This window comes from Penicillium canescens, assembly GCF_028828765.1.
Source record: "Penicillium canescens strain IBT 15451 chromosome Unknown utg000013l_segment0_segment0, whole genome shotgun sequence".
NCBI lineage: Eukaryota > Fungi > Ascomycota > Eurotiomycetes > Eurotiales > Aspergillaceae > Penicillium > Penicillium canescens.
The window spans coordinates 308,930-327,743 of NW_026703975.1; the positions used below are offsets into that span (position 1 = coordinate 308,930).

At 49.1% G+C, this 18,814-nt stretch overlaps 11 protein-coding genes across 11 annotated transcripts; 6 read left to right on the forward strand and 5 right to left on the reverse strand.

Moving 5' to 3' along the window:
* Positions 1-613: 613 nt before the first annotated feature.
* On the forward strand, positions 614-1,519 carry N7446_014140 (uncharacterized protein; the record flags this gene model as incomplete). The annotated part of the gene is made up of 2 exons (XM_058522879.1): positions 614-1,303; positions 1,352-1,519. The coding sequence occupies 2 exons, from the start codon at positions 614-616 to the stop codon at positions 1,517-1,519; spliced, it is 858 nt and encodes a 285-aa protein (XP_058364830.1).
* A 90-nt stretch (positions 1,520-1,609) lies between these two features.
* On the reverse strand, positions 1,610-1,888 carry N7446_014141 (uncharacterized protein; the record flags this gene model as incomplete). The annotated part of the gene is made up of 1 exon (XM_058522880.1): positions 1,610-1,888. The coding sequence occupies one exon, from the start codon at positions 1,886-1,888 to the stop codon at positions 1,610-1,612; it is 279 nt and encodes a 92-aa protein (XP_058364831.1).
* Positions 1,889-2,552: 664 nt separating this feature from the next.
* On the forward strand, positions 2,553-3,822 carry N7446_014142 (uncharacterized protein; the record flags this gene model as incomplete). Its single annotated transcript, XM_058522881.1, has 2 exons — positions 2,553-2,776; positions 2,820-3,822. 2 exons carry the CDS (start codon positions 2,553-2,555, stop codon positions 3,820-3,822), a joined length of 1,227 nt encoding a protein of 408 aa, XP_058364832.1.
* A 41-nt stretch (positions 3,823-3,863) lies between these two features.
* On the forward strand, positions 3,864-4,876 carry N7446_014143 (uncharacterized protein; the record flags this gene model as incomplete). Its single annotated transcript, XM_058522882.1, has 2 exons — positions 3,864-4,554; positions 4,614-4,876. The coding sequence occupies 2 exons, from the start codon at positions 3,864-3,866 to the stop codon at positions 4,874-4,876; spliced, it is 954 nt and encodes a 317-aa protein (XP_058364833.1).
* Positions 4,877-5,213: 337 nt separating this feature from the next.
* N7446_014144 (uncharacterized protein) lies at positions 5,214-6,022 on the forward strand (the record flags this gene model as incomplete). Its single annotated transcript, XM_058522883.1, has 3 exons — positions 5,214-5,286; positions 5,338-5,576; positions 5,630-6,022. The coding sequence occupies 3 exons, from the start codon at positions 5,214-5,216 to the stop codon at positions 6,020-6,022; spliced, it is 705 nt and encodes a 234-aa protein (XP_058364834.1).
* Positions 6,023-7,234: 1,212 nt separating this feature from the next.
* Positions 7,235-8,318, reverse strand: N7446_014145 (uncharacterized protein; the record flags this gene model as incomplete). The annotated part of the gene is made up of 4 exons (XM_058522884.1): positions 7,235-7,339; positions 7,387-7,574; positions 7,646-7,745; positions 7,803-8,318. 4 exons carry the CDS (start codon positions 8,316-8,318, stop codon positions 7,235-7,237), a joined length of 909 nt encoding a protein of 302 aa, XP_058364835.1.
* Positions 8,319-8,828: 510 nt separating this feature from the next.
* N7446_014146 (PHD finger domain-containing protein) lies at positions 8,829-9,886 on the reverse strand (the record flags this gene model as incomplete). Its single annotated transcript, XM_058522885.1, has 2 exons — positions 8,829-9,078; positions 9,132-9,886. The coding sequence occupies 2 exons, from the start codon at positions 9,884-9,886 to the stop codon at positions 8,829-8,831; spliced, it is 1,005 nt and encodes a 334-aa protein (XP_058364836.1).
* Positions 9,887-10,579: 693 nt separating this feature from the next.
* N7446_014147 (uncharacterized protein) lies at positions 10,580-10,959 on the forward strand (the record flags this gene model as incomplete). The annotated part of the gene is given in 2 exon segments (XM_058522886.1): positions 10,580-10,794; positions 10,812-10,959. The coding sequence occupies 2 exon segments, from the start codon at positions 10,580-10,582 to the stop codon at positions 10,957-10,959; spliced, it is 363 nt and encodes a 120-aa protein (XP_058364837.1).
* Positions 10,960-11,885: 926 nt separating this feature from the next.
* N7446_014148 (uncharacterized protein) lies at positions 11,886-12,307 on the reverse strand (the record flags this gene model as incomplete). The annotated part of the gene is made up of 2 exons (XM_058522887.1): positions 11,886-12,248; positions 12,296-12,307. The coding sequence occupies 2 exons, from the start codon at positions 12,305-12,307 to the stop codon at positions 11,886-11,888; spliced, it is 375 nt and encodes a 124-aa protein (XP_058364838.1).
* Positions 12,308-14,032: 1,725 nt separating this feature from the next.
* On the forward strand, positions 14,033-14,863 carry N7446_014149 (uncharacterized protein; the record flags this gene model as incomplete). Its single annotated transcript, XM_058522888.1, has 2 exons — positions 14,033-14,188; positions 14,249-14,863. The coding sequence occupies 2 exons, from the start codon at positions 14,033-14,035 to the stop codon at positions 14,861-14,863; spliced, it is 771 nt and encodes a 256-aa protein (XP_058364839.1).
* Positions 14,864-17,509: 2,646 nt separating this feature from the next.
* N7446_014150 (uncharacterized protein) lies at positions 17,510-18,101 on the reverse strand (the record flags this gene model as incomplete). Its single annotated transcript, XM_058522889.1, has 3 exons — positions 17,510-17,690; positions 17,742-17,759; positions 17,815-18,101. The coding sequence occupies 3 exons, from the start codon at positions 18,099-18,101 to the stop codon at positions 17,510-17,512; spliced, it is 486 nt and encodes a 161-aa protein (XP_058364840.1).
* Positions 18,102-18,814: the final 713 nt, after the last annotated feature.

Genomic DNA, 18,814 nt, shown 5'->3' on the forward strand with positions numbered 1-18,814 from the left:
CAGATTGCGTGCTAATCCTTGAAGCTGCGCCTTTCTTTGGGACCAGGAGCAGACAGTACCCTGATTGTTGCAAACACTAGGAAGGGATTTGACAGTCTATTTATCTTCTGTGGCCTCAGCTTGATTGCGTGAACAAAGACCCCACATTTAGCAAAGTGGCTTTATCCAAATTGTGATCACCATAGAGCAGCCTCAGAAACGGCCTTGGGAAAGTGGGGGTTTCATCCATAGGGGGAGCGCGAGTAATGGTATTGAACTAATATCCCGAGCCTATTGGCGACATTTTTCTTATCGAACGAATGCATCGGCGGGTTCCCATGCTGCGGAATTTCAATTTCCGATCTGGTAGAGTTGCTAAAGTTTTGGAAGCTCCACTTCAGCGCCACTTTCAAGCTTAGTACTATGACACGACATGATTCTTTCCCCGGTTTGGAATGGTGTTGCTGTCTCTCCTCTTTCACAATACGTACGGCACGACTCCGTAATACATTCATACAGGTATAACCGCTAGCGTCGTCAGAAACTTGAAAAGAGCGGTCTTGCCCTTGAGCTGCTTTAATCTGTCCTTGATAAAACCCAAAGTTCGAGCAGTTTATGTATACATATCCACAAAATGGGCAGTACTCCGTCCGAATCGTTCAAAGCCCGCTTACTGAGTCGCGAAAACCTCATCACCAACACTGCTGGTATTGCTCCCGGTTACTTACAAGCCAACTTACTCGCTCTACCAGCTGCATACGCTAGCGATTTCTATGATCTTTGTTTGCGCAACCCAGTGGCCTGTCCTCTGCTCGGGGTTACAGTCCAAGGTAACCCAAATGTTGTTCAACCAGCGGGCTGTATTCAGTCCGAAGACTTCGACATGCGAACGGACTTTCCTCTGTACCGGGTCTATCAACACGGAAAGCAAGTTGAGAGTCGCAATGAAGTCCTGAATGGATGGAGTCTCGACCATGTCGGATTTCTGATTGGATGCTCATTCTCCTTTGAAGAGGCTCTGAGGTCTGCTGGTCTGACCCCACGTCACCATGTGACAGGGTCAATGGTGCCGATGTATCGATCACATCTCCCACTATTACCCGCTGGGGTGTTTACAGATTGCAAGTGTGTCGTATCTATGCGACCATACCTGCCGGAGGAGATTGAAAGAGTACGTGCGGTAACCCGTCAATATCTTGTCACGCACGGTGAACCTATCGCCTGGGGATGGGACGGAGCTCTACAACTGGGAATAAATGATCTCTCGCGTCCAGATTTTGGCGACCCCCCAACGTTCCAAAAGGGAGAGGTCCCTGTGTTCTGGGTGAGTTCACTCGATATTACCATGGATTAATACTGACAAAACAGATAGGCTTGTGGTGTGACGCCACAAGTGGCTGTTCAGGAGATGGGCACAACGATTGATGGCCTGGTATTCGCACATGAGCCAGGGCATATGCTGGTGACAGACTGGCTAGTTACTGACTTGCCCAGATTGCTGCCAGGGACGATTTGGAATGGCACATCCTCGATTATCTGAATGGAAATTGAGATGTCTGTAAGCGCCATTCTTCTGAATACCTGTCTTGCGGGTATATACCTCGTGCGTTGGGCCTGATATGATGCTTATTTATACGGCAATGGCTTTCTCGTGTTCCAGCACGTGCCCAGAAATATCACCATGTGCACCAAACGCGGTAAGTGACGTCCACCACGTCTCTGGTTTCAAGCATCTCTGCTGAAGCCGCAGTCGAAGCGTCGGCTGGTCTCGCTGCAAGGTTGAGTTAGCCGGGCTGTTGACACCCTTAGGCTTCAGCGACGGTCGCGTGTTAGGGCGGCGACCAAGTAAGGGCATGGCGTCGAGTTCGTCCACCGCGCGGCGCGTTGGCTGCCGAGAGATGGCAGGCATTATTTCGGACAATGCGAGAGATGATGGTTCGACTGGGGCTCCCGATGCTATTTATCGTCGCCATGACCTTACGTTCCCATAAAGTATTCCTTGGCACGTTCAACGCATGTCCCTAATCTGTCATACCTCACTTTACAGCTCGTAGGAGGATGAAGATTGTAGTTGGCGGCACGGCCCATACTTGGGCGGCGTAAGAAAGTTGATCGTACGCTCTTCCGAGTTTCGCTTCACCGTCCCACAGTGTCGTACGGTCAGATGATAGATTGCATCTTGGGAGCTAGCTTTACTTCCCCTTACGCTCTCTAATTGACAGTCAATAAAGGGCGTCACTTTGAAACCGGGTGCAATTATCTGATGATTGGAAATATAACATGGCGGTGCAAAGACACAACGACCGAGAGACATGCAAACGGGTAGTCCATGTATAGGGCGGGTGAAAATCGGACTTGAACGGTTGATAAGTCGCGTTTAAATTGAGGGGTAAGTGTTCATTGGGTGCAAACCATCAGAAGCTGGAGGGCCACTGGGCCTCACGTATCTGGGCTAGAACACGTGACCATCATTGACTGACTACCCATCTATAAAAGCACCAGCCAATTCCCAGTAATTCGGATATGCAGGGTGCGTCCTAAACCTATCCGACTCCTCTACATACTCTGTTCTGATGGACCTACCTCCAAGTGATTCTGCTTGCGAGAGCGAAGACTATTTGCCAGGCGAGGTGGAGAAACCGGCGAACGAGCAACTCGAACGCGAATTGCAGTCAATCGAAACATACAAGGATGCTCGGAATTGGGAGCGTCAGATGAGTGTCACACTCACTATCTCTCCAAGATATGTGCAAAACTGGGATCATGCTGCTGCATTTCGGGAGCTGTATCAGAACTGGTAAGTGAACCAGGCTGTTCCCGACCACGCTAACGTGAGATAGGAAGGACGCCATCTTGGAACATTTCGAACTAAACCGCCTCGATTTCCAGCCGTACTACGAAGATAAAAGTGGCTGCGTGTCGATCATCGTACCAGACCCTAAGGAACCACATCAGCGTCGTCGGGCCTTGGGATATATCAAATATGATAAGAAAGCAGGTCGCGTCACCTTGGCGAACCCTTGTGCTCAAATTCAGCCAGAGAGTTTGCAGCTTGGGCACACGTCCAAACAAGGCAAAACTAACCTTGCAGGATGTCATGGGGAAGGACTCAAGCTGGCAGCCTTGGTGATGACCCGAAACGGTTACAAGGTGAAGATTGCTGCAAGCAACTGCCACTGGAGATTTTCTTTGCAGGGTCAATCCGGATCGCGCTTTTGTTGCGTGATATGTCCGTCGAAGAAAGCTGATGCCGGCTCCCAGACAGACGCGACTGACGATATGGCTCGGTTGCGTTCTCGCATTGACAGGGACGTCACCATTGAAATCGGCACAATGCGCGACAAAACTGCACAGCCAGTTCCACTTGACGTTTTGATGAAATGGATGGAAACAACGATGGACGTCCGCGGTCTCTCTTATCCCTCGCACATTATCGAAACCGAACACGGAGACCTTATTCTGGACCCAAGATTCCAGGGCAAGGTCTACCTCAAGGGAATGCTTCTTCCCGCATCTGCTTCCAGGACGTTCAAGTTGGGTTACAATTTCGCAAAAGGGCAGTTCAGTCGGGATAGACAGAGTCTGCTTGACAAGTGTGAAGAAGCTGACATAGTGCGGCGCATATGGGAGACTGCCATTCAAATGCACCAGACGGCCATGCTCCCGATCTACATCAATCTCCTCCGAAACTTCCCTCAAGCGGCCGATGTTGAGTCGGCCGACCAGCTGCTGGAAGAGTCCACGAGGAAACTTATATGGGAGCATCTGCTGAATGAAGCCAATAACAAGAAGTTCTACTACGGCGAGAAATGCCATGTTAAGGTTGGTGGTAAAGATTGCTAGAGTCAGAGTTGCGGTGAAATGACATTGTACAGGGTATTACCATGATCTCCAAAATCCTGAAAAAGGAACCAACCATGCTCCCTGGAATGCTTTGGGATCTTCTGCGCCCAGGCTCAGCAATAAGAACGGCGGAAGAAGAGCAGATCAAGCTGTTCAGGGATGCGGAGCTATGCGCCCCGCCAGAATCGACGTTCGCGGGGGCGATACTGAGAGCTGTGCGCGCATGTATAGCTATGTCCAAACAGACGGAGCACATGACGATACGCCTTGTACAAAGCAACATGGTGGATGTCGATTACTTTTTCGACTCAAAACGCGATACATTGAACATCCACCACGAGTGGTTGCACCGGCAATATTCGTGCAAAGATTCCGGCGAAGTGGCAGCAAAGGACGCTGTGGTCTTTTGCGATCATATCATTGAGAATGTCCTGAGTATGTTATCAGCGACGGTCTTCTCGACCGCGCCTATCTCCTACCGCAGCAAAATGCAAACGGTACACGAAATGATGTTACCCAAAATGCAAAGGGTACTGCATGTCAAGCACGCGCTTCGGTTGATGCCACAAAGAGTCATTCTGAAGCAGTCTCTACCGGGGATGTTGGTGGTTAGCTGGGAAAGCAGCGAGACAGAATCATTTGGGATTTATGGCCAACAAGAGACATACCTTGTGGTTCTTCACAAGGAAAAGTGCATAGACTTGAGCTCAGGGCTTTTACATGTGAACAGAGGTAAGTTGTCAGCCATCCTGTGAGCTCATTCCAAGCATCTTATTCTCTTTTTTTCCTAGTCATCTGTCCAGGCGGACATGCTCCATGTGGCTGCGCTCAGCGGCTCATAGGCCAAGGTAGTAAATTGGTGGAGTTCACTCACTTGGATTGTTCGTCACGCTACTTTCCTATGGTCGCTGAGAACACAAGACCAGCCATTTACGGGCTTCCTCCCAGGCCAATCTTTCCCGCGGGGGAGAACCCGAATCCTGCGGCCGCATTACCCGTGGTTCGGATGGAAGGGCTGCCTGACTGGTCTAACAAACGGCAGAAGCGAACGTAGATAAATCAGCCGAGAGCGAGGCTGGATTGCAATGGATGAGGGGACTCATGGTCGAAAGAGTTAATTCTCTAGATTAAAGTTACAAATCTGCCGAATATTGCTTACGATTGTCGTGGTTGAATCAACACTGCCCAAACTTCATAGCCAGTTGACAATTTCCAACGGTCAACTGTGGTCATCGGTAACCGGTGGGCCCGACCGGGGTGTTCATGGTGTTCATGCTTGAATGACAATCAGATCGTCTTCAGCCGATAAGTCGTCGAGGCGTACGATCTCTAACGCCTAGCCTGAACATATATCAAGGGGTTGAGCCTTGTTTGAAGGATCAAATACAATAATGGTTCTCACAAGCAATGAGAAGCGCGCCTTCTTCAGACAACAGTGCCGTGAGGCATTGGCAGCCCATATTAGTATGTTATGGTCTTCTCTCCGCCTGATGAGCGAAACTTAACTCGCGTCAGATGACCGACTTGGCCTTGTCGTCGCTCCCAGCCAAGTCCGGCTACAGCCATCGGCTGGGGATGGATACGCTTGGTCGGTGACGGAATCCAAGAAGAGCCTGTTGCAGTCGAACTTGGGCGGTGGAAGTGTCGGCCTGTACAGGTCCATTTGCGAAGAACTAGGCTGGTCGCTTGAGGCAGTTACTCCGCAGACGCTGCAGGTTGCCCAGTTAGAACGAGACCATCTGCCAAGAGAAGACGTGAGCCTTGCGAGCCCTACAGTTGGCCAATGCAATACTAAAGTTGGATATAGTCTGGGCCAGCCCGTGCTGACGAGGAGGAAAGCGGCTCTTTTACGGCAAAGATCCGCGAGTTGGAATGCGCCAATCATCGAATGAAGAACGAGCTCGGCCGCATCAGCATCCATCTCCAGGAGTCCCTCGACGAGAATCGCACATTACACGCAAAAATTCGTCGGCTTCAGGACGAGTTGGATAGTAGCTCATCTCGAGCAACTCACCTAGAAGACGAGTTGGTCCGTGTCACAAAAGGGATCACCGAAGCTATGCAGGTTTTACAGGATCATCAAGCCCAGGAGCGGAGCATGCCAAATTTGCATGGATGCAGACAAGGTGAATCTGGTAATAGCACAGACAGCATGGCGCTAGGAATATCGCAGGCTCCGCTACGCGACGAGGTGGCTTGACTGACAATGTGGTCGCGTGTTCGCGTTAACTTACGAGCGCTCCGGCCAATGGGTGCTGTTGAGTGGATCCAAAGTTGAACCCCCGTTTTGGGAAATATCCTTTTGCGCCCATCGCAACGCGGTTATCACCAGGCAAACGACGCGTTTTTACGTGTGAAAATGCGGATGTTGGATTTATGACACATAGGCAGGAGGTAGCGAGCGCGAAGGGCTTGCCTAGGCCGTGGACTGCCATGTTCACTAGGTTCGTGGTTGAAACTTCAAATCATACTATGCATTATATATATCTGAGGTCACCCTTTACGAATTTGTTGCATCTGTTATGCCAACCGCACTTGTACGCGGAACACAAGTTATGCTTCCGTATAGGTACTACAGCAATACCACCAGAGCCTAGTCCCGTCAGGCAAGGGTTTGATCGTGTAATTGTGCTCAAAGCTCGAAGCAATTGCTACTAGACATTCCACTGGGCAGACTGCGCCTAACCTAACATGGCTAGACCATACCGCCAGTAGGGCTCGAGCGATTACACGTGACCAAGTATATTTCGATATTCCTGAAGATGAAGACCATGATACGGAACCAGTGCGTTTGATCGCCATCTAAATGTGCACTGAAAGAACCTTATTTGGAGGCTGTTAGTCAGGATCAATGTGCCATGCCCGAATCGGACAAATCAGTAAGCCGCTTTACTCGCCATTTAGGACTGTCTTGACATAAAATCAGATCGGTCAGCTATGGGTCGACAGATCATTCAAAACTCATGCTAGGGTCTGTAATGTCATCGCCTGGTACCTACATCATATTTGGGGCTGTTCTTTATTCTAGCTGGACCAAATCTGGACCGTTCTTTAAATGCACAAAGACCGTAGAATCTAAATAATAAAGATCATGTTTCCAATGGATCTGGTCTCTATAGAGCAGGGCGAAGGCAGTGGTAGTGACAAATCTATTCAGGTTAAGAGGGGCCAGAAGTATATGGTGATATCCAGCGGTAACAGTAATCGTAGTGAGTACTTTGCTAGTCAGTGAAACATGGATGACGTTTGGCTGTACCAAGGAAGACACCGCGAGCGATCTCCTCAGATGGAGCTGCAAATTGCCCCCAATTTCTGCACCATCTGCCGCAGAACGAAACATTCCCGATTGTATTGTATCGCCAGCCAGCTGACAACAGGAACTGATATCCTCCACAACAACGCATCACGACGTTCATATGCGCTTGAACGATTCTAGATTATGATAAGCAGTCTTATTGGCCGCGTTCACCAGCATCTTCAATTCGCCCTCATCCCCCGATTGCTCGAACGGTTTGCTCTGATTGGTCAGCAGGTGACTCGAAGGGCTTGGCGGTCAAGGCTTACGCGTAGTAGCGTCTCCGGTGAATTGCATCTCTTCAACTCGTCAGGCAGACTCTTTACTTCGGCACTCCATGGGTATTGCGAAGGATTCTTCATGATCAATCTCTCCACCACCTCCGCCAAAGCAAACAGCTTCATTGTGGCTGCGTCCATCTCGGCTGCATCGATCTGGCAACTTTGTTCCACTCCCGCTGCCACATGGCCAATTGTCAGCATCTCATGCTCACGTGATCCCGCCAGTTATGCTCAGATATCCACTCACCGATCCTGACACCACCGAACTCCGTGAGTAACAAAGTGTCAGCACTCAAGGCGGCAAGTGCTCTCCCCTGGCCGCGCAGATATTGAATTCCTTCGAGGACCTATCGGGCATGAGCATCGTTTGGTTTTTCATGTCGACCCTTGAGAGTAGCACGTACCGGCCGAACAATTGCAGTAATCTCCCCCTCCGTGATAGTGCACCTTGATGCGAGGATGTGACTCACCGAGAGCTCCACTGGCTCCCGGACCAGAAATACCTGCTCCTCCCAACAATAGCACGCTACCAGGCCTAGAAAGCTGGGGTGAGATATCTGGCTGATTGTTTCCAGCAATGGCTTGACGGATGAGAATTGTTGCTTCAAAAGATGAATATTGACAAGTGTTGCTTTGCTTTCCCTGTGTCGGGCCAGAAAGACAGACTGTCCTTGGAAAATCACCACGATCGCCTCATACGTCTGCCAAGGGTCTTGAAAGACTGGCTGAATTACCCGAACTTCGATTTGATCTTTCTGCAGCGATGGACGAGGCAGAGCCAGAGTAGAAGGGGCTATCGCTGGATCGGGCTGGGGCGTAGAAGGCGGCGCAGAAGGACGAGGTGTTCCTTTCAACGCTGCCAAATTGGGCGTTCCGTCAAGCCACAGAGGTCGAGAGGGCTGGGGCTGGATTGAATTCATCTCGCAAGGAAATGTGTCGAGAAGGCAGACTTGGTTCTAAAGTATCCAAGCAATGTCGTATTGCTCAATGCTACATTGAGCAGTAGAAAAATTGTATCCAGAGACGTTGAGACAATCATTAAGTTATAATGTTATAATGAGGTCGCAGAGATGGAAGGTTACGGCTGACTCTCTGCGGAAGCTTGACACTAACCTTACGAGCGAGCATGGCTGTTTGTGTACACGGTTGTCCAACCTCCTTAGTGGTCAAGCGTTCAAGTTGCGGTTAGACATAAATCACGCGGTGGAGCCGGCCCTGCAACGGCCCAACCATGTTCGCTCATGCACTGCGCCGCAAACTGCAACCGGTTTAATGTCATGCATCCTCGATGAGATTGAAGATCCGCTACTGTTTCTGTCTGCTCACGACGGTGCTGAATTCTGTGTACGTAGCCCCAGGACGAATCTCATGCGTTATACGAAATGATCTCGTGTATTCATCACTCAGCTCTCGTCTATCTGAAGCCTACACTATGGTCGGAAGCGATCGGGAACCCGTCTCGATCGAGGCGATCGACGAATAAGAGATGAGGTTGAGACCTGAAGACGGTCTGAACGCCGGGTAGGTCGGGTTGACCGACGCTGTGGAGGTGTTGTTGGAACGCTTGTTTCTTCTTCTAGTGTGTATGTGGCATCGAGAGGTGTTTCTGCTGTCGAGTCGGCAGTAGTATTTTCAACGGCGGATGAGCGTAAGAGAGCACTGAACGATCCATGACATCGACTGTATCTGTATTAGTGAATGAACCGGGTAGCAGAGGGTGATGGGATACGTACTGTGGCGGGCAAGAGGTGTTATTTCCCGGTAATCGATGGGCGAGCCATCCCTCCATACACCCCAAATGAACCACCCCCTTACATGTATCGCATTGTAACATGGCACATTCATCGCTATCTCCCTCGAGGCAAATTGAACACTTCTCACCATCTGGACAGGACTCTTGGCGAACGGCGTGAATCTGGAGGGAGTGTAGTCCACCGTATTCATTGTGAATGGATAGAATGGCCGGATCATCCGATGAAACATCCCAGTACACTCGATTCATTGCAAGCATGTCTGGTGTGACATCCCGACCAGGAGGCAGAGTCACATCTAGCCATGTGCTACCCCATGTTGGAGGAAACTCGTCTGGCTCCAAGGCAGTACTGGCTGTTTCCTGTTGCGCTCGGTCGATTTCTTCCCCGGTGATTTGTGAAACAGGTTGGCGCGGGGAATCTTGTGCATCGGTCTGATTACGCACGGCTGCATTGAACCATTGCTGTTTAATATCATCGTGCTGACGTGCTCGATGCCACTGTTTGCAGAGGAAGAAGGGTGCGATGTCGCTTAACTGGGAGTCGAGTGTAGAAAGGTTGAATGGGCTTCGTGCAAGGTTGTTCAACTTGTGCCGACCTTCTTTCAAGGTCTCTTTCTTCACAATCAACTGGCAAGCATCTCCTTTCTTGGTAATGCCACAGCACGTCTTATTTTCCCTGAGGGGCCCCATCTGACAGATAGTCAAGGGGTCCCAAAGCCACTGGGAGTCTGACATCTTGAGCGTAGTACGTGGGTGAGAGGCGAGGAATGTATCAAGGCGGTGGTGGCGACTGAAAGACAAACTGCTAAAGAGTCATCTGAGCATTTATAGTAATCCTTCTCTGTTACCAGAATTTGTTATGCATGAGGTTGTGTAGTGACATGGGTGGCGATAATCAAAAGGTCCTTGGCTCGCAGGGCAGATGGTTGAGCTCCTAGAAGTACTCAGTCTCCTGGGACCTGAATATGTGTTCCTGGAAACCGGATGGGTGCTCCCAGGAACGGCATGGGTATTCCTGGGAGTTCAGGGACTCCCAGGAACCCATATTTGAGCCCCAGGAACCAGAGTTTCGTTCCTAGGTACTTAGCAGTCGTTTGCCGTTGGTAAAAGTGGACACCTGTTGGCTACATGTATGCTTACACAACGAACAAGGACGGCTTTTCTAGGAGAAACAAAAAGCGTTCAGCACGTGCAACGTATAAGCTTTGATTGTAGTGATGACCACCAAAACTCGATTGGGGTTTTCAATTCACTAGACGCTTGGACCGTCCGGTCGCACGAGCGATTCTACTGTGCGTTCGGAGCACTTTATTAATATAAAAGATGTGTCCCTGAAGACCAATGAGCCTCCTCACTTGCTCTGTTCAACATCTTCTTCCCTTTGATCTGCGTTGTGCCTACTGCGCATCCTCTTGACTATCCACCAATATGGACTGGAGCTCTGAATATCTTCAGTCGATCCTCGGCCAAATTATTGGCGACCCTACTCATCGTTTGGGGTGCCGATGGGTTGAAGACAATGGAGTATGTTGCAACAATCCTGTTTCCAAGGATTCGCGAAGAAACGGAGCGATATGCCTCAAGATGTTCCAAGATCTCCCTACCGGTCACCCACCTAAAACGAGACTCGCAGAGGCTGCAAGGTACATGCTATGTCCAGAATGCAGGCGTCACACTTCCCGACCCAGAAGGTGCGCCCAAAGATGGATGAAGCAGTTATATGCCCAAGCCAGTCAGACGGAGGAAACCACTCAAATCCAGAAGGATGGGCACCGGTCCGTTTCGCTGGCACAACGCTGGCCAACTAGTTTCTCTTACAAAATCGGCACAGACGGGTACATTTTGACGCCTAAATCCTGACAATCGTTTCTTATACACCACAAGCAACTGACGGTAACCTTTCGACGAGGGACACAAACACACTCTCAAGCAATCCGAAAGCCAGCAGTCGTTCTGTCAGATGTTGGAAACCAAACCAAAATTTCATTACACCGTCTTGCCTGTTAATATTTCATTATTTTCAGCCAGCGCCCCCAGGAATAAACCAAAACAAATTATGAAATGCTCCTCTTCACTGACCCCTATCTTGCCTATTTGTCCCGCAGCCCTGCTTCCCACCAACGACTGGCTTGTTTGGTGGCTTGTTGAGGAGCAGCCCCTTCGCCTTCCCATCTTTATCCTCAGCTATATGTGATTTAGTATTGATGTAAGAGATAGTATCCACATTGAAAATACATACCGAGCTCATGGCTGTCTGGATGTGTCTTCTGTCTCTGGCATTCCTTAGCGAGCAACTCTGGCGATGGAGCTGCCGATCGTCGAATGCGTTCCCATTCAAATGCAGCATCAAGGGTATCAGAAGTAGTTCAGCACGGGGTAGCGTGTTGGGGATGCTAGACTTGGAAAGATTGTCTCCCAGAATATGTTGAAGCTTCCACGTCAGCTTCTGACAGAAAGTCAGTTGAATTTCCATAATCAGAATAAATGATATGTAATAAAAAGGTTCAAGGGAAGAAGTACTGCAAACCGAACTAAGGGCAAGGCAGCACATATATATGCCATTGTAGAAACAAACGCGTTTCAAGTGCCAGAGCATACTGAATATGATATATACATGTAATTATGACCGCTCTTGACGGGAACAAGCAGTAAAGCAATCCTGGTCGCTTCGAAAATAATGACCAATGTACATGAACAAGGAACGATGCACGGTGAACCATCGTTAAGCCATGACTTAGCTGCACTGTTCCGCAGGCCTTGTGCTACCACTTTCCGAGTCACCACCGGAATTCTCACCGCTATTGCCCAACTCGCGTGCTTCCAATTGTTTCAACAACACATCAAGCATTACCTTTGTTGACTCCGGCTCTTGGCTGGATTGGCTGGTACTTCGCTCCTTCAGCCAATGATCCACCACGCCTCCCAATTTCTGGCTGAGTTCAAAGAAGATATCCGCTAGTCTGGATACATGCTCCAACTCCTCAGTAGCTTGCTTCTCGGCTGCCTTGGAAGCGCTCAGTTCCTGTTCAAGTTTGGACTGGGCTCGTTCTGCCCGGACAGCTCGACTGTCGAGTCTCGCGAGAATTCGGAGATATTCCTATCTTGGAATTAGAAGCGGCTTCTGAAAGCGGTTTTTTTGCCTACCGAGGAATCCATTCTAACAAATACAAGATAGGTGCTCAGTAACCAGCAGATGGGTTTGACGCAAGCAGCAGGAAGCTTACTCGAGCAACAGAGGATATTGTGTTATTTTTATAGCTCTACGCCAATGGTCAGCCTCCAGCTAGACACTTGGAGCTCCAATAGGCTCACCTCCTGCGTGCCTTGAACGATCTCTATGAGCTCTGTTGACCATATACGGTTAACCGTCCCGATTTTGAATTATTGGAGAGAGCCCGAGGACTTCATTGTCTAATGCAACAATAACCTCACCCAATACCTTATGCAGTGCACCAGACCATGTCTCGGCCACGAAAATAGTGAAGAAAACTGGTCTGCTATTGTACATTGTCAGTCCAATACCGCATTTTCATTAGGAAACCCCTATGCAAGCCGAACTGACAACCCTTCTTCGGCTGACAGCGAGTAGATATTGTCTGCTCGGGAATGAAGTGAACCGTATCTTTATGACAGAAAGAACAATAAACTAAGCCCGTTACGGACGGTCAACTGGGCCAGTGCCGCGTGTGACAGACTTAACGTGTGCCCCACAGTCGAGACTCAGACAAGTCGCGTCCGGGATATGAATTCTAACCACGCCATAACCGAAATTACGTGACAGGGATAATCCGTGATACCCTACAATACATTCTTGCTATCTGGTTGAGTGGCGGCACTATTGAGTCGCGATCGATTGATTGGGTGGGGCAGCCTATGTGGCCCGCGATCAGACTCGGGCGACCCAAGACCTAATTTCCACAGATCGCCCAAAATCCGTCTTTTACGAACGTGGATCTGCGCGTGCTTTACTACTGTTGCCGCATAATTTTACGGTGTGTATCATATTCTAGATCAGGGTCATTGGGGGACTGCTCGATGTACCTGTACAGAGTGAATAATTTGAGACTTAATGAACATCTCATTACCAATCTGTTCCTGCTCGGCGCGATATGCGCTGCCTAATAGAGCTTTTTGAGTAATTAGCGGCGAACAGTACGTGCCAAAATATGCCGTCTCAGGAATATGCTAAGCCAATCGGTTCCTAAATTCACTTGAAAGACTCATTGCCATTCCGTTTATGTCTAAATGAACTTTAGCTTCCCGCTGTCCAAATTAATCCCGATACGAAATGGTACGCCAATGAGACATGGGATAGGAGACTATAGATGCAACCCAAAGGCAAGGTAGATAATAACATACGCGTAAAGTGCGACTGGGGTACCTGGTGAAATCGTAAGCCCTGGCAAAGCTTGGGCCGTTTAAATGAGCCCATGGTCAGGTTTTGAGGATTATGTTTATTGAGGATGTGCACTTCGTCCCGAAGTGCTCAACGCCTGACCGCAGAAAAATCATACGCAACGAAAAGTGATCATGGTTGAGACACCTACCGGTTAATTCATGGTTAGCGGTCCCCAGAGAGCATGAAAGGAAGAAGTGAACGGTCGACCTTCGCCCCTCAAATGTAACCATATCGTGAAACTACAAGATAACCGTTATTACGGGCCGGTTGTCAACATGGACCAATGATCGGGCATTCGAACAGTCAACCTTACAATCCTGCGGCCCACATTGTCCGGCTGCGTGCTACCTCGTTCCGACCTGTTTTGCCTACTGGCTCGTACACTGGAGACCTATAAAAGCTCAGATGGCCTCCCGAGCGGTCAAACTTGAAGAGTCAATACTTGTTGCCAAAAAATCCGTTTCACAGTGTTGACGCTCGATATGCCTTCCCGAAGGACGGCAGGCCAAGCCCTCAACAGTACTGGTCAAGGCCGTTCTGAGTCACATGCCGCTCCCAAGCATACTATCCGCCATCCTATCGCCGGTGATGATGATGCTTCGTCAGATACTCAAGGCGCACACATTTATACACCATTGGTATGTCCTGACATCACTGTCCCGTGAATGCAAGTATACTCAGCCCAATGTGGAATCCAGGTCACCTCGCCAATAGCAAAGACCCCGAAACGAAAGCACTGGAGGATTGTTCATCGACGATGCTTGCAGGGTTTCAAGGACGCTGATAAAGAGCGGGAGGAGCTCACACAATCCATACAGCAACTAGAGGAGGACAATGCCCAAGCCACGACAAAAGTTCGCCATCTGAGTGACAAAGATGACCGGAATCTGGCCAAGATTCAAGAGCTTGAGTTTCAAATATCTAGTCTGAAACAACAACTTCAGTTTGCACAGGCTTGTTGCACGACCGGTGATAATGTGCTGCCCATACTATTGGAGGTCAGCAGCTATTTTCAATATGCGCAGAACCAGCTCGAGAAGAAGATAGAGGCAGAGAAGAATGCAGAGAAAAACAAGTCTGCATTTGCTGGCTTACCTACATCTGATGTGCTACAAGGCTCCTGGCCAGTCAATAACGGGCAGATGGGCTCGTTTGGTACCAACTCGCTCCCAAACTATCCACTACCGAATACCCTTTCGTCGACCAATCAGCAAGCGCCGATCCAATACAGCCAGCAACCTCTCCAGCAAGCACCGGTCCAGTTCAGCCAGCAACCTCTCCAGCAAGGTAGCCAATATATAGCACAATTGTGAAGAGAAAGTGTCTGCTATCATGACGGAGTCCCGGAGTTCTTCAGGTAGCCAGTCGGAACATAAATTAGCAATAACATCATCGGCGCAGTGCGACTACATCAACTAGACATAAAACATCCAGTGTTCGATGCATCAGTCCGAAAAAGTCGTAGACGGATGAAAATAACTGCCTAGAATATCCCGAGTCTAGCGGAACGACAAGGAAAATGTTACATGGGTATTTCCCGCCACTATGATTATACGGTCATATCATTTCCTTAGATCGCGGATCACGTAGATCGAGTTTGTAAAATTCTACTCCATTTAATCCCATGCCGTCAACGGGCCTTCGCCGCAGATCAAGGTGATTCGATTTAGGAATGCCTAAGCGAGAATGATAGTTTCGAGTGTCGCAATTGAAACCGTAGATATGCCTGCCCATTATCCCAGATTGCACTAGCCCGGCTGTAGGCTTAAACCCAAAACAGCACTCCTCTATAATACCCTTGTCTTTGGTACTCTGTTGGGCTAGCGCCTTGTTTCAATACGGGAAAGTTTGTCGAATGGCGGCTATACGACTGTTTGACGCGTTTCTATCAGGAAGTGCAATCGTAATGCAGATGGCTGGTCTTTCGACTTAAGCTAGGCTGGGTCTAGTGTCTGAGTCAGGAAACACAAGGTATGGCGCACGGTCCGTGTGTCCCGATCTACCGCTGTCGTGCCAACTTGAAATCTGTTAAGCAGTCTCAAACAGCTTGGTCCAAACTGACTCCAAATCTGTCATTGCGCTTGCAAATATATGGGCCGATCAGAGCCAATGATTGGGCAGGAGCTTTGCATCGCACCGGCCGCGCGTGTCCGTCAGTCCAGGCTAAATCCGAGATCAGCGTCAGATTCCAGAAATCCTCGTATCCACCTAACGGATCCGCAAATCGTCCTTTTGGAGCCGATGGTGAGACAGTCACGCGGAATGCAGGATCTTGGGGAGCTTGTGTGGATTCATCTCGGTTGAGGGATGCTACTGTGTGAAGCTATAGCCGCCCGTTATGTGGCAATACGTGTATATGGTGATTTAGACTTGTTTAGTTGATTGCGGACGAGCGGGTTCAAGAAGGAATTCCTCTTAGTATGTCACTGCCTGACGTAGAACAAATGATGCAATCTCGGCCCCCAAATTCAGGGGAAAGGGTGAAACCGGGGCTCGATCTGCCGTACGGTGGAGCACATAGTACTTTCCCGGGCAAGCCGTAACGCAGTCTAGACGCATCTTTTCCAAGTGCAAAGAGTGCACAGAAGATGTTCGCCGCAATCCGGGATCAAAAACCGGGGTAATTGACATGTGGCCGCACTTCAGACTGAATTGAACCACGCTGTTTTCGCCAGGCCAAGTAGCCTTCAATTCGTTGGGCGCTGCCCATGGATCGTCCTCAACATAAGGGGTGAGATTAGGATGGCACTAAGGGATGAAAGGACGCCTGCGAAATTGGGTTTGGGTTGAGGCTTATAGGTACGCGTGCACGTCTCCGTAAATAAGCCTAGTGACTTCTCTTTTAGAGTCACTTCTTTCTGACCACATTTGGACTAGTGCCACATTGCGCCAAAAAGGGGGAAAATGGAAGCGATGCGGGCCGCGGACGGCCCTAGTCGGCACGGAACGCCAGCTTTCATGTCCCATGGCATGCATTGTGCACAGTCAGTGCGACATGATCTTCTGGATCTACCACAGACACACTGACTTCATCCATCAGCTTCCAGCCTTAGCTATAAAAGGTGTGTCATTTTGTTGATTGCGCCAAAGTATTTGGAATTCAAGCCTGGCCTAGCGGAGAAACCTCGGCAGGCGTGGCTCAAGTGATAATTAATTCTATACTAAAAGTAGTGCGGACATGGGTACCTGTATGATTTTCCTTGTGCAGGTTGTAGATCCCGTGCGAATCAAGCTTTTCCCAAGAGAAGAGCTAGTCCCTTTTGGGCTCGGGTGCATATTGATCAGTGGTCCGCCTCGGAGCTGAGATAGCTCTAAAACCCCATAACGGCCATATGCTCATCACAGCGCAAGCGAGATGGGACTGACGGCGACGCGGATAAGTCCTATGCAAACAACAGGCGAGATTCGTCGGAGCGTTGCGGTACGAAAAGGGGAGTAAGTGACAATGGTCCCCGCGTTAAAAGTTTGATGACAGACGCGCTCTGATTCGCCGTATACCGCCGCGACATTGAGGCTCGCGGACATAATTGACTGGACATGATTGGCTGATTGATGAAAATGATAAAATTACCCCTCGTGCATGGAACTGTAGGGAACGGTGGATACGCTAAGGAAAATGGCTCATATTAGTTCGATCCGGGCACGACAGAGCTTTCCCCGGACAAATCGTAGAGCTTTCCTACCGTCTAGACTGATCCGGGAATGTCTAAAATCAGCATTGTGGTTTTGATTCATCTGCCCGTAATTGTTCGCAATGAATGCAGGACCGAATTCGCCCTCACGATAATAAATCGATATAATAGTACGTCACGAATGGGTTTCTAGCGCGGAACTTGGCTGAGGGCGGCATGTGACCTTCTGTATAACGCCAGGAGAAGGCCAAAGAATTTCCTCACATGGAGACAAAATCCTTACTATTTCGTTTCGGGACTTTATGTACGATGTTGACTGACATTCTCTCACTGCTTTTGACGCTTCGAACCCACGGTCTCTCGGTCTATGACTGCATCCCTGCTCGATAAAACCTCCACTTGCTTCCTCAATGCAGCCACTTCTTTTCTCAACGTGTCCATGGCACCAAACTTTCGCTGCATTTTCTGATTCCATAGAACCTGGCCCGTGAGCGAGTCTGCGTTAGATCTGAAGCGGGTCAGCGTGGGGATTCTGGTTTTATCTCCAAGCGAACCTTACTGCACCCGTACATCCAATCTAATTCGAGCCGTTAGAATGCGATATCTCACAGTAAGGGTAGCTTCAGACTCACTCTGTCATACATTCTATCATTCTTTCCATCGACTCTGTGAGATACTCAGGGTTCAGGGACTTCACAGATCTGACTCCTCCCAAGGGCCGCTCTTTGACCCGTTCCTTTGCCCTTTGTCCCTGAGTCTCCTCTCCATCACTGCATTCATCCAGGAAGGTAGCCTTGCCATCATCGTCAGATCCATCGGTCTGGGGGTACCAATCGTCGTCCTCAGAGCCGACGATTGAAGTGGGGGGACTCCCAGTATTTTTTGGCTCCGGTGAGCCTGATGAAAGCAATCGAGTCATTCGGTCTATATATCGCTGCGAACCGCCATGAGCCTTAGTTCTCTGAATACCCATTTCTACGGTATTGAAGTAGGTCAGGCAGAGGGTTTGGGGAAAAACTGTGAGGCGAGAAACGGGGGATAGTAAGAATAAAAGGGTTTGCTCCTTTATAGATCCAAAGTGAAAGGTGACCAGTACCCCAGCAAGTATAGCAATAAGTACCTGAGCGCAGTATCTCCGATATTATTAGAATAATGAATTAATCCATTTCCGCAGGGGGCCCTCTTTTTGTCAAATCTCCGAGTATACCTCAAAGAGGGAAAAAAAAAAAAAAAAAGGAAGGGATTCTCATCAGGTGTCATGGCCGTTGAATATGGCCTATGCTTTCCCCAAGTCTCACGCCCCACCAGATGCAAATTTATCGTTATATTTTATATTTTATTGTTCTCTTTTATCTTCCTTTTATCCTACTAGATTTTATTCATATACTATTGTTCCTTTAAACTTTCTCGTTCATATTAAAACTAATATTCATTTCGTATATTTATTATTTTATCCTGGAAGACTTCACTTTACACGCAGATCATCGTGAAAAGCCATAGCCTATTTGGAAGAGGCCTGTGCCCATGACCGAAATTACAACCGAAATATGACTGGACCTGATAATTATTCCCAAGGCGACAATTGACCACGGACATCGACCGTTTTCTCAACCGGTGAAGTATAGTGAAAGA